At 44.5% G+C, this 13,108-nt stretch overlaps 1 protein-coding gene across 5 annotated transcripts in view; it reads left to right on the top strand.

Moving 5' to 3' along the window:
* Nucleotides 1-13,108, top strand: part of LOC107372839 (ephrin type-A receptor 6) — a 398,636-nt gene that overhangs the window by 315,385 nt on the left and 70,143 nt on the right. The window contains exon 9 of one of the 5 annotated variants that reach the window (XM_070543907.1): nt 5,453-8,371. The exons of the other annotated variants lie outside the window; for them this stretch is intronic. Coding sequence (XP_070400008.1) covers nt 5,453-5,459 — 7 coding nt within the window. The 3' untranslated portion in view covers nt 5,460-8,371. Of the gene's footprint in view, nt 1-5,452; nt 8,372-13,108 lie in introns of those variants that run through there. 5 annotated transcript variants of the gene reach the window in all.

Here is a 13,108-nt window from a genome sequence, read left to right on the forward strand (position 1 = left end):
AACTCAAGTACTTGGGGAATGGAAAAATACCAAAAGACAGGCACAAAGCTGCTATAACCAAGAACAACTTTCAGCTAGGAAGCCACCTGCAAAGCAGGTTCAGAATGGACAAGAAGTTGATCAGACATCTGCCCCTCTCAGAAAAACATGATGCCATTTACACCATACATATCTGTGCCACTTTTTTAAACCGAAGGATCGAATACATGATCCATGCATAGGAAATAGTTCATACAAATCACTCAGGTGAAGCTGCCATGTGTCCAACTCTAAGCAACAAAAAAAAATTAGAACTAAGTAAGAGATTACTGAGGTTTATTTATTTGAACTCACTAAGTGTGTCGAAAGTGAAATCACAAGGACTTTGGGCCATGGATTCAATGAGTCTATTCACGTTTTTAATGACCCTGCCCACCCGGGTCCTCACAACCTGTTCAATGTCTCCTTCAGGATGGCAATGTGCATCCATGCCAGTATTTGAATCCACAGGGGGAGTTTCTGTGCCTATACAAGGGACTTGATCCACTGCAGATAACTCCTCCCCCACCACACGGGTCTCAGCAAGTTCACCTGAGAGTCCAGACTCATCGTGTGGTATTAAAGGATTTTGATTAGATAAGCTCAGTCCCGATACTCCTTGATGCAAGGGATCCTGATTTTCACAGTCAGCCAATCTGTTCACCTCCCATCCACTGTCTCCATCATTTAGGCTTTCTTCTCCCAAGGGGTCCAGGTGTGACAGTGTGAGTGTCCTGTTAGTGTCCCGATTGATCATGCGCCCTGGCTCCTTGGCCAAGGGGATGTCCCTTTGGCTGACTGGTTAGAGCGTATGACTCTCACCCGGGAGTCTGGGGATCGAATCCCGCCCGGGCCCTCGTGTATCCACCTTGCCACATTTGGCGTTGTTGACAGGATCCATGTAGTACTGTCAAGTAGGTCCATGGATGTGAAGTTTGTGGCACACTGCGCGGGAGCACGAGGACGTGCTTGTGGAAAGAGGGGGGAAGATGTGACAGTGTGAGTGTCCTGTTAGTGTCCCGATTGATCATGCGCCCTGGCTCCTTGGCCAAGGGGATGTCCCTTTGGCTGACTGGTTAGAGCGTATGACTCTCACCTGGGAGTCTGGGGATCGAATCCCGCCCGGGCCCTCGTTTATCCACCTTGCCACACAGGGAATCAGACATGCCAGGCATCCCCTCTGACCCGCCTGTAGGGATCTCCTCCTCAGCAGGTTCCACAGGCAGGAAACTGATATCAAGGATCAAGTTCCTGTGAACCACTTTTTGGTTACTTTGCCCATCATCCAGCTTGTAAGTATGCATCTGGGGATTTCTATCAACAATCGTATAGACCGTTGCGCTCCACTTATCAGCCAGCTTCTTCTTTCCCCTCTCTCCCTTATTCGCTATCAGCACTCTGTCTCCGACTCTTAGATAGGTGCCTTTCACCTTCCGGTTGTACCCCTCTGCCTGTTTATCTTGCTCCTCAATGGCATGTGCCTGGGCAATCCTAACTGCCTCATGGAGATGTGACATGAGCGCTTTGGCATAGTTCTTGTAATCAACGACCACCGGATCACTCAGTACCTGCTTAAAGATCACATCGACAGGGAGTCTTGGGACCCGACCGAACATTAGTTGAAATGGAGCGAATCCTGTGGTCTCATGAACTGTAGCATTATAAGCAAATGTCAAAGCCTGTATTTGTTCAGGCCATCTGTGTTTTTCCTTTAGTGGCAATGACCTGAGCATATTGCCAAGTGTGCGATTGAATCTTTCAGTGCCCCCATTGCCCATGGGATGGTACACCGTGGTGCGAGACTTTGAAACCCCTGCCAGCCCGAGCAGTTCAGCGATAAGCTCACTCTCAAAGTTTGCTCCTTGATCGGAATGGATGCGCTCAGGAAAACCATACACACAAAACACATGGTCCCATAACTTCTTATCAACTTGCTTAGCGGTTTGATTTGAGCATGGAAAAGCATGGGCCAACTTTGTAAAATGGTCGGTCAGGACTAACACGTCAACTGAATGTTGGTTCTTATCCTCCGCACTCCAGAAGTCCAAACACACCAAATCCATGGGTGCCGATGTTCTTATGCTTTTGAGAGGGGCTCGAGCACAAGGTTCTGGTGTTTTTGCAAGGATGCACCTCTGACAACACTTGACATACTCCTTCACATCATTATCCATTTTGGGCCAGAAAAACCTCTGCCTCGCCAGGCTGAGTGTTCGCACCATTCCCTGATGTCCAGCTATGTCGTGTATGCCATGTAAAGCTCTTTCCTTGAGGATATCAGGAAGAACAAATTGATGTCTCCTTTGTTTACTCAGGGGATCCCGGGTGACTCTGTAAAGGGTCCCGTTCCGGATCTTGAGCTTATCCCACTGCTTGATGATCATCATAGCCCCAAAGTCAAGTCCTGCTCTTTCCCGCCTGGACGGGCGCCTCCCCCGAATGACAAACGGCAAGATCTTTGAAATATTGGGATCTAGCATTTGCGCTTGCTGTAGTTCATCCAAAGTAAACACTGGGAGTGAGTCCTGTCCCGGCATAACCAAATCTTGGGCAGCCTGGATTAGCTCTACTGCCCGTGGCTCAGTGGCCAGATCCCCTTGGTCGTGCATCTCCAAGAGGGCCTTGACTGCCACTGCATCACACTGGTAAGATGAAAAGCTACTGGTAATGTCTGAACCATCACAAACCGTCTTCCTCACTCCTTGACTCTGAGCCTTCAGGTGAAAAGTGTCTCTGACTCCATCTTGGCTAACACCATCGGCTTCATTAAGGAGGCGAGTGTATCCCTCATGAATGATTCTGTGACTGACAGTGGTTGCAAATGGGTCCCTGCTGAGGGCATCGGCCACAGTGTTCTTGGAGCCAGGGATGTGTTTCAGGTCAAATGTGTAGGGTGCTAGCTTGGCCACCCAACGCTGCTCACGTGTGTCAAGCTTAGGTTTTGTCAGGATGTATGTAAGTGGATTGTTATCAGTCCAAACTGTAAAAGTCTGACCTCTCAACCAATGACTGAACTTCTCACATACACTCCACTTCAAAGCCAGAAATTCAAGCCTGTGGGCCGGGTACTTCCTTTGTGAGCTGCTCAGCGTCTTACTAGCAAATGCGATGGGACGAGCCTTCTCCTGACCAGCTGGCACTTGGGATAATACAGCTCCCAAACCATCCAGAGAAGCATCAACAGATAAAATCAGGGGTTGTGAAAAATCCGGGTGTGCGAGGACAACACAGTTTAGCAGCTTATCCTTAAGAATCAACAAGACTCTATCACACTCTTCAGTCCAATCAGATGGTTTCAACTTCCTGTAAGATCCAGCACTGGTTGATGTTTTGGCTCTGCCCTTCCTTTTCTGCCCACCAGTCAGAGAGAACAGCGGCTTGGCTATGGACGAGCAGTTTGGAATGAAGTGCTAATAGTAGAACACCATCCCCAGGAAGGATTTTATTCTCCTGACTGAAGGCGTACACCTGTCATCCTCCATAAGGTCAGCCTTGGTCATTTTTGCTATGACCTCAACCTTTTCAGGGTCCACAGCCACACCTCTGCCCTTGATGACGTGTCCCAGGAACTTCACTGACGATCTAATGAAGTGACATTTCTTGGGACTTAGTTTGAGATGATGTAGACGCAACCTCTGGAACACCACTTCTAACCTCTGCAGGGACTCTTCCTCAGTTGAAGCAAAGACAAGCAGGTTGTCTAAGTAACACAGCAAACTGCTGAAATTCAGATCCCCAAATATGCTGAGCATCATCCTCATAAAAGAGGCTGGACTGTTACACAAGCCTTGAGGCATCCGATTGTATTCACACAGCCCCATAGGGGTGGTGAACACTGTGTACCTCTTGTCCGTCTCTGCCATAGGGATGTTGTAGAATCCTGAGGTCAGATCCATGGTGCTGAAGTAGATGTTGCCTCCAAGAGCAGCTAGACAGTCTGACTGGTGTGGCAGTGGGTGCGCATCCTTGGATGTCCTGGCTTTAAGCCATCTGAAGTCCGTGCAAATTCTTAGACCGCCATCCTTTTTCCAAACCAGTATAAGAGGTGAGGCATATTCGCTCACTGACTTCCTTATTATCTCCTGCTCCTCCATTTCAGACAGAACCTGGCGTAGCTTTTGATAATAGCTGGTGGGATCCGGCGGTATGGAAGGCGAAATGGACGATCATCAACAAGTCGGATGCGATGTACAAAACCCTCTGCCTTCCCACAGTCTAGAGCATGCTTGGAAAAGATGTCATTGTATTTCTCAAGCAGCTCAACCAGTTTCCTTTTTCCTGCATCATCAGCATGACATAAGTCAATATTCACTTCGCCGAGACCAGCCTGGTGCAGCCGCTGTTTCAGATCTGTGGGTCGGTCTTCAGCAGGTTCCTCCTCTGGAGTATTGTTTTCAACCTGACTGATGTTCTGAAAAACTTCGAAATCTTCCACTGCTAGACAGGGGGAAACATCTGCCAGCTTACTATTTCTTTTCAGGGTGATGGGTTTGTCCAACAAGTTGGTAACCTTCAAAGGGACCCACCGGTCACCCCACAATGGTGTTATAATACGAGCAACCATGATGTTCCGAGGCACTGATTTAGATTAGGTTGGTTCAATGATTACTGTACTCCCTGGAGACATGGGAACATCCTTTGGCAGCTTACCCCATATTAGGTGTTCAGTCCTTGCTAGCAGGGTGGTTGACTGCTGCAGCTTGACCGTACCAATCTTCCCTGGGAGGCTCCCACCTCTCCATCGGGAAGTACTTGCCATCATATCAAGGAACTGCTCACACTCTGGGAGTAGGCTGGGACTGGACATCAAACGCCAATAATTGTCAGTGACTTTAAGCTGGTGCATGAGAAACCTTATAACATTTGTTCCTACGATTAAATCATCCCTCTGACCAGGGACTACCAGCACAGGAACAACACATGTTTCTCCATACAGTTTCATTTCCACTTCAAATATGCAACGAGGTCTGCTGAGAGTTCCGCCACAGCCAATGAGAACAATCTCCTGAGAGAATGGGATAGGATCTGAGAGCAACCCCTGACTCTTCATCATCTGTTCCGCCTTTTCGCTCAATGTGCATGCCATAGAACCTGAGTCAAGCATCCCCCGCAGTTGATGCTTGTTGTTAAGAGTCACAGTGGTGTAAAACAGTTCATCAAAGGGTTCAACTTTTTGTGTGTTTTGAGCTATCACCTTAGCACCAACTGGCGCTGTTGCACACGCCTTTACATATTGCTGCTCAATATCATTGCTTCTGAGGGTTTTTCCTTCTGAGCCCACATCACCCCTCATCCAGTGCAGGCCAGCTAGTTTAAATGTTGGGGATCTTGTGATGGAAAAGCATGTTCACCTTTGGCCCCAAAACGATTGGGGCAGTCCCGCTTAAAGTGGTTTGGCTCAAAGCATGCTAAGCACAAACGTTTCTGTCTGCAGTGTGTGACAGTGGAATGATCCCTGGACTGACAAACCCGGCAGGCTCTGTGCTGCGCTTGTCCAGGTAAGATCTGTCTGTCTGCAATCTGACTGTTCTGTGTGAGGGTGCATTCAAAGAGACTGATTAATGTCTTCATGCAGCTGTCATTACAGTGTTGCTGAACAGCTGCTCCAGCTTCTTGCTGTGTCTGTACATCACTTGGGTGAGAGCCTGATGGTAAAGGTTTGGAATAGGGAGCCTGAGTGTGAACTGCAGCCAGTTTAGTATACTTTGACTTTGAAAACTCCTGTTCTCTTGCTTCCATCTGAAAACGATCCACATGCTCCTGGATTTCACCAGCCGTCTATCTGTCAGGTACTTTGAACTTCAAAATGGCAGCAAGGGCTGGGTCTGGGCAATGTTTAACAAACATCATAGCTGCTTCTTGGCAAGAGTTGTCTATGTGCCGTCCTAAACGCTTCAAGGCTTCTTCTGCCACGTCAACCGCCTTATTCAGTCGTACCCAGTAATCTAGTGGTGTCTCTCCCACTACTGGCACGGTATTGTAGAAGTCAGCCATGGGCATGCATGAGTAAGGCATCTCGCTAAAATGTTGCCGGAGGATGCTGTAGATAACATCTGGCTTCTCTTGAGGCTTAAGTGAAGGGCTATTTCTCAGTGTGATCCTCACAATGTCCTTAGCTCTGCCCATCAATTTAGAAACAATCTCAGGATATTGTTCATGAACAGGTGTGTCTCGCTTTCTGAAATATGCATTCATCATGTCTTCCCACTCATGGATGGTGTACTTGTCCGATCCATCTCCCCTGAACAAAGGGGGTTCTTTGACATCCGGCTGTATCACTAACTTTGCTCCAGTCAAATTGAGGTAAGTGGGTTCACCTGACGGTTGGTTCAAGTTGTCTCGGGGTTGCAGACCCACGGTTCCTCTTTCTCCACATCCACCTTTCAACTGGTCCATTATGGACTGACCAACTTGCTGTGCAATACTTGTGATCAGGTCATTTAATGGTGGATCAACACTAGGTGAACTATGAGAAACCCCACTGTTTTGCCCATAACTAGTAGTCGCGTCTTCAACCATCCGTGTAGAACAAAAAGCTGGAGAGCCTGCAACAGTAGTATTTCTTACTGGAGTGAAATGCAAACCTTCAATCATTCTCCCTTTTCCCACAGGAATGTTCAAACCACTCAACAGACCTGTGGCATCATCAGCTTTGCTTTTAACATAGGTCATTTTCACAGATATATATGTACATTTTTTTTCCTTTTTTTTCCCCCTGTGTTAGGACTCTTAACACAAAACCAAAAATACAATAGACCGAATTCCTTCCCTACTTTGGTATTCCTTGAAACCCTTTTAGTTAAATACTTCACAGTCACCTGATAGAATATTTCGGTCGCTACGGGTACAAAAATGTAACAAGCAACCTCCAGTGATCAGCTGACATTGACCCACTCCTCACGAACCGTGATGGACCTGTTCGGAGCAGTGAAGAATCCGGGTCACGGCACCACTGTAGCCGACCCCTCCCTTGTCTCTCTGTATCTGCGTTGTGTGTCGTGGACCAAGGGGACAGCAGACAAGAACCACCACAGGGTTGCAGCCAATCAGGCAGGTTTATTCTGTTTAAAACAAGAATACTTTCAGTGCAGCACTTCGGTAACACAGGTCTCCTCACGAACACCTCTCCCAAGCGCAGCTAAGCGCGAACTCCTTACAATTCTCAATAAAATCAAATCACTATTTTATTGGGGAATCTTAAAATAAAATACAGCACATAAACCAAACAAAAAAATCTGCCTGATAACTTATTTTTGTGTATAATTTATAGAACAAACTACCATCAAAACTTTGGCACTAAAATATTAACAACCGTGGATACAATATATTTTACAGCCAACCAATGCAAAACTCACTTACATACCTGTTTAAAACAAGAATACTTTCAGTGCAGCACTTCGGTAACACAGGTCTCCTCACAAACACCTTCAATAAAGAACAAAAAGAAACCACAATGGCGCAGGAGCCTGATAAAGGTTACATGAACTTACAGCCACTGCACTGAATAAAAAAAACCGCCCAAAAACCCCAAAATGGATGGATAAAAACATTAAACAGGCTGTAGAGTTACTTAATGCAAGTTGAAAGTGTTTTCTATAACATTAACACATTCAAATGTGACACAACTCAACTCAACTTACCTCTCCCAAGCGCAGCTAAGCGTGAACTGAGGGAAAAGAGCGCCAACACGGAAATGACATCCAGTGGGTTAAAAAAATAAAAGCTTCCCCGCCAAAACAAAATACAATCTGTATATCAAGAAGATAAATACACACAGAAAGGAACAACTGATTTTGGATGGAATATAAAATTGCTTCTCTTGTTGTACACACCTGTTACATATATATATATATATATATATATATATATTTGTGCTGCTGTCATTTAAAAGATATAAATAAAAGTTTCCAAAGGTTATCCTAGGTCAAACCCCCTTTCAAACACTAGTGTTTACCTGCAGTCACACACCTGGCATGAATGAGTGAGGCATCTGCATGGTAATTCAAATTGGGTTTGAATGAAGGTAACTGGACTTCTTTGGTTTCTTGAATATAGGAGGGTCGATCTTATTGTAGCTGTCTATTGTTGCTTGACAAGCAGAAACTGTCACCTGCAAAACACCTCCTCCCTACCTCCTAATGGTTTGTTTGCATCATTAGCCTCTATTGTGTGGGAGTCATTGTGTTGATTAGATGCAGAAAGGTGTGATGTTGTGTTTTTTTCTTGTAAATATGTATAGTTTTTCTTCTTCGTTCCAGCATGACCCTTATAGTTATTACTTTTTTATTTATTATTATGGATATAGTATTATTATATTGCAGCACAAACCAGCACAAACGTAGCACAAATGTTTGACACCAGTTTTGTTAGATTCGAAGAAGGTGGTGGTGGGGGGGGGGGGGGGGGGGCAACTTCACTTACGTGTCTGAAGGACTCTGCACAGGGGTTTCTTTGGAAGTAGGAATAGGAATAAAGTTATAGAGGTCAGCAGGTTAAAGATCAGCTTAAATTTCACCATTAGAACAAAGGATGTTTTTTTGGCGTGAGATCACCAAAGATGATAGGATCTTTTAAATCTTACTTTCAGATAAGCTGATGACGTTCAGTAGCCGAAACTGGGGGTGGTGGCAGGAACTCCCCTACAGAGAGAAAATTAATACCAGCTAGGAACAAAATAGAACAAACAAACCAAAGACCCCATACTGCTGGGATTCAACAATACAGCTTATCTGTGCAATAACATATCAAAATGATTTTAGTTTTAAAGGGACTTTACAGAGTTTTGAATTTTTATGCTCGCGATTGCCCCCTCAGGCCAAAAGCGTAACGGCAGCTTCAATAGTAGGATTGTGCACGAAGCGCGTGCGCTGTACATTTACACTCCTTAACGAAAATAACAGCTGAGACAGTCCCGTGTGTGTGTGTGTGTGTGTGTGTTTGTGGCCCGGAGGACAGAGGACAGGTGAACACGCAGCTAATTAAAGAATTTGGTTCGGCACCTTACTCTTCAGCACAGCCGACAAAGGTTTATGATGGGTCAGTCCTCCTGCATGCTCAGATCATTCCCTTCCCTTGCTTGAAAAAATTGTTCCAAAATGAAAGTTGAACCCACATCTTTTTTATCTGTGAATTCAATGCCGTTCGGCGAGTCTCAAATAAACATTTGGGCATCTTACTGTAAAAAAATATACCATTAATGTAAAAAATAATCTCTAAATAAACTATGTTCACATCCAGAATCGAACCCGGGTCTTCTGCACGGGAGTCCACCCATTTACTGTGTGAAATGTCACAGCATTTTTCTTTCAGTATCATGCAGACTTGGTGCTTTGTGATTTCCTCATTATTTTTATTTACACCCAAGAAATCATCTAACCCACGTCTGTTTTTATTTTAGTTTTTGTACAGATGCTATCATCTAATCTCGGCTTTTCAGGGTTTTCTTGGCAGCAGCTTTTTATTTGTCGTTGGCTGTTCTGCTGTCTGTCGGTGCCCAGCTGAATATTTCCAAAGCTCACACACAAGAGGGGCAGACAGATTTTACATGGCATTGAGTGTTTTTAGAAAACATGTCAGTGTTATTGTTCCTCGAAGGTGTGAATTTACTTGTGCTCCTAAGCATCCAGATGTTTCTTTCTTTTTATTTCTCGGTTGTGTTGAAGCTGTGTGTCTCTGTCCATTAACTGGAGACAGATCTTTTAGTGTGTTTCACAATTTATGTGATTGTGAAGTATTTCCATAAAATGAGAAGCTTCTGTGTTTTATTGTAATCAAGCTGCTGTTGATGAAAGCTTTGGATTGGTTTAAAATGAGAAAAGGTTTGACTTGGAATTGTCATCTGGAGATGTTTTGTGAAAAAAATTGTCACCGAGGTGTTATTGATCCTCGTCCTCCATCACCTCTAATACATCCCAGACTTCTGGTCTTCTCTCATCTTTAATTCTTTTTTGCCAAATTAACACATTCTCAGTGCAGGGGCGCAGATAGGATTTTCAAACTGGGGGGGACAAAGTTCCAATGTACCCAAACACACACACACACACACACACACACACACACACACACACACACACACATACACAAACTATTGCAAGCGCCTTAACTAGAGCTCAGTCAGTTTGTGTACGTAAAAACTATTATATACGTGTTTGAAGCCATTATGCAGTGGAACGCTGGCAACAAAGCTCTGCCTGATCAACACTATAAATGATAAATGATCCGCACTTGTACAGCGCCTCTCAGAGTAAGGACTCCAAAGCGCTTTACACTACAGTGTATTATTCATCCATTCACAAACACATTCATACACTGGTGGAGATGAGCTACAATGTAGCCACAGCTGCCCTGGGGCGCACTGACAGAGGAACCCCACTATTTAAATCAGTCATTTGTTATTCTCCCAATCAAGTACTAACCAAAACCTCATGCTTTATGCTAAACATTCAATTATTTTCAGCAAACCAATCATTAAAAGCCCTAAAAAACTGCACATAAAATATATTTAAAAAACAAAATTCACAGAGCAGTAGCTCCTAAACTTTTCAGCCTGACCAACAGATGTTCCTTTGTATTTTTACGTTATTTAGAAATTTTCATTATATTCTGAAAGTTTTTATTTATATATAAATATATAAAGCTCTTTTTAAATTTTATATTTTACTTTTTTTATGATTATGTGGCACACTTGACGCATCGGCATCTGCCTCTGCCTCTTTTTACGGCGTTTTTTTAACATTGTCGCTACGTCTGTCACGTTAGCGGTGTTTTACCATCATTTCTACATCAATCACGTCCCAAAGAAGGTTAAACCAACATCAAACCCAACGTTTGGAGCTTGTAAACTCCACACACCTCTCGTGCAGCACCGGCTGTCTGATGCTGCAGCAGCGTCAATCGTCCTGGCTGGATGAGTGAATTTCTTCATCAGAGTCAATATTCTGCTTCATAATCAGAGTCAGTCATTACCATACAACGTGATCAGTCAACAAAGACCAGACCTGCCAGCAATTATACATTTTCTCTAATATTTGCACTCTTCATGTTGCGCGCATCTCCTCCTCTCCCCGACTGGGAGCCTCTAGGCGAGAGGCGTTTTTCAAACTCTAAAAACTCCCAAACTTTGCTCAGCCTGAAGGTTACACATCTCCTCTATCTTCTGGTGTAAAGTAGTAACTTCATGAGGGATCATATTTGTAGATGAGACTTGTTAAAGTCAGCAATGAGGCTTTGGCGTAGGGATGAGCGAGTACACCACTATCTGTATCTGTATCTGTATCTGTTCAACCAACTAAATTATCTGTATCTGTACTCGGAATGGGCGTGGCATAACCCGGAAGTGGGCGTGGTTTAACTGGAAGTGGACATGGTTTACATCAATGTATTATTTTAAGTCTGAAATTGATATGGATTGATCAGAAGTTGCTATGTGTTATTGTTTATTTGAAAACTATTTACAGAGCAGCCTCAGAATTGAGATTAAATATTTTTGATCACAATAGTAAAGAAACTATTACAGTACAAGTGTTTCAATAAAATCAGAACATTAATATTTAAGTGCATGGATTAATACATCTGAACTCATGCAGTAGGAACTAGGAAATATGAAATGCTAGAACCAGACACAACTTTATATATATATATATATATTTTTTTTTAATTTGATTAAACTGATTTTTTATTAACGTAATTGGCATTTTCCCACACAAAGTTAAACAAAACAATGTTGATGTCTGTGTGTGTGTGTGTGTGTGTGTGTGTGTGTGTGTGTGTGTGTGTGTGTGTGTGTGTGTGTGTGTGTGTGTGTGTGTGAGAGAGAGAGAGAGAGAGAGAGGGAGTTCAAAAAAATAAAAAACCCGACCGGAGCGGAGGTAGTGACAACAGCACGTCAGCTCTGTCTTGTCAAATGCACCATGTCAGTTACGAAAAAAGTAACTTTAAATATTCAACTGAAAAAGAGGCGAGCTGAAGAAAACCTAGGGAAAACTGAAGAAACGTGAGAAACAGTGAAGCCATCACAGCGCGATCCGTTACTGTCTGTGTGTGTGCGTGGATGAGCCGGCCGGACTGCGCTCCAGGCCGGCTAGAGAGTTTTGTAAGTAGGGAGGGGCGGGCGCTCTATGTGACTGGCCAATCACAGAGCGTGAAGACAGTCAGTTACCCAATGAAGATTTTCCTTCAGCACGATTACAGATATTGACTTGTTTTACTCGTTTCATGCTCGTATTGGTCAAAAATTCTTTATCCGTACCGCCGTACCGGATACTCGTTTCAGACGATACTAGGCTCATCCCTACACGATACTAGGCTCATCCCTACTTTATAACGAGTAAGTCCCAACACTGACAACAATGTACAGAAACTAAAACCAACATGCATAAACCATCGACATACATATACTGGACAATGGGTTTCCATAGACTCCAATAATAAGTTTTTGTACTAAAATGGGAGGTGGCCAACACCGCCATTTTGACCGTGTCACAGGTTCCGTCAAGCCCAGACAATTCCAAAAAAGGGAAGAGAGGTGGAGCTGAGGGTGGGGCTGTAAGGCTGGGATCAACTGACGACACCCGGTCGAACTAGCTACAAGCTAACCCAAAGCTAATGCGGAGGTGGGAGCTAAGCTAACGGAGGTAGCAACCTAGCTACAACCGGAGTTAACTGTGTACAACACCAGAGCTTCTGAGTCAGAGATACGCCGGGCTGACCGCTGGGTAAAACCAGGTGGAACACAGAGGTCTCCGAGACTTCCACAAGCCGGCAGCTGCACAGCAGACAAGCGCCGCTGCGATCTGAGATGCGCAGAGCTGCGGAGAGAACCAGCCGTCAGCCCGCGCAGCAGACAGAAGCAGCGACCAGACAGAGATGCACCGAGCTGCGGGTAGGGGAGACCCGGGTGGAAAACATCGGTCTCCCGAGAGCTCCACAAGCCGATAAGTCGGAACCCAGCTCCACCAACATGTTATATTTCAACCCATTTTCTAAAGTGCAGCATTATGTTAAATGCACTGGGTTTTACCCTTTTACATTTAAATTTCATGGTTAAACAGTACATGTTAAAATCTAAGCTCAGCTCGGCAGTGACCTAAAA

The sequence above is a fragment of the Nothobranchius furzeri genome, chromosome 14, assembly GCF_043380555.1.
Source record: "Nothobranchius furzeri strain GRZ-AD chromosome 14, NfurGRZ-RIMD1, whole genome shotgun sequence".
Classification (NCBI taxonomy): Eukaryota; Metazoa; Chordata; class Actinopteri; order Cyprinodontiformes; family Nothobranchiidae; genus Nothobranchius; species Nothobranchius furzeri.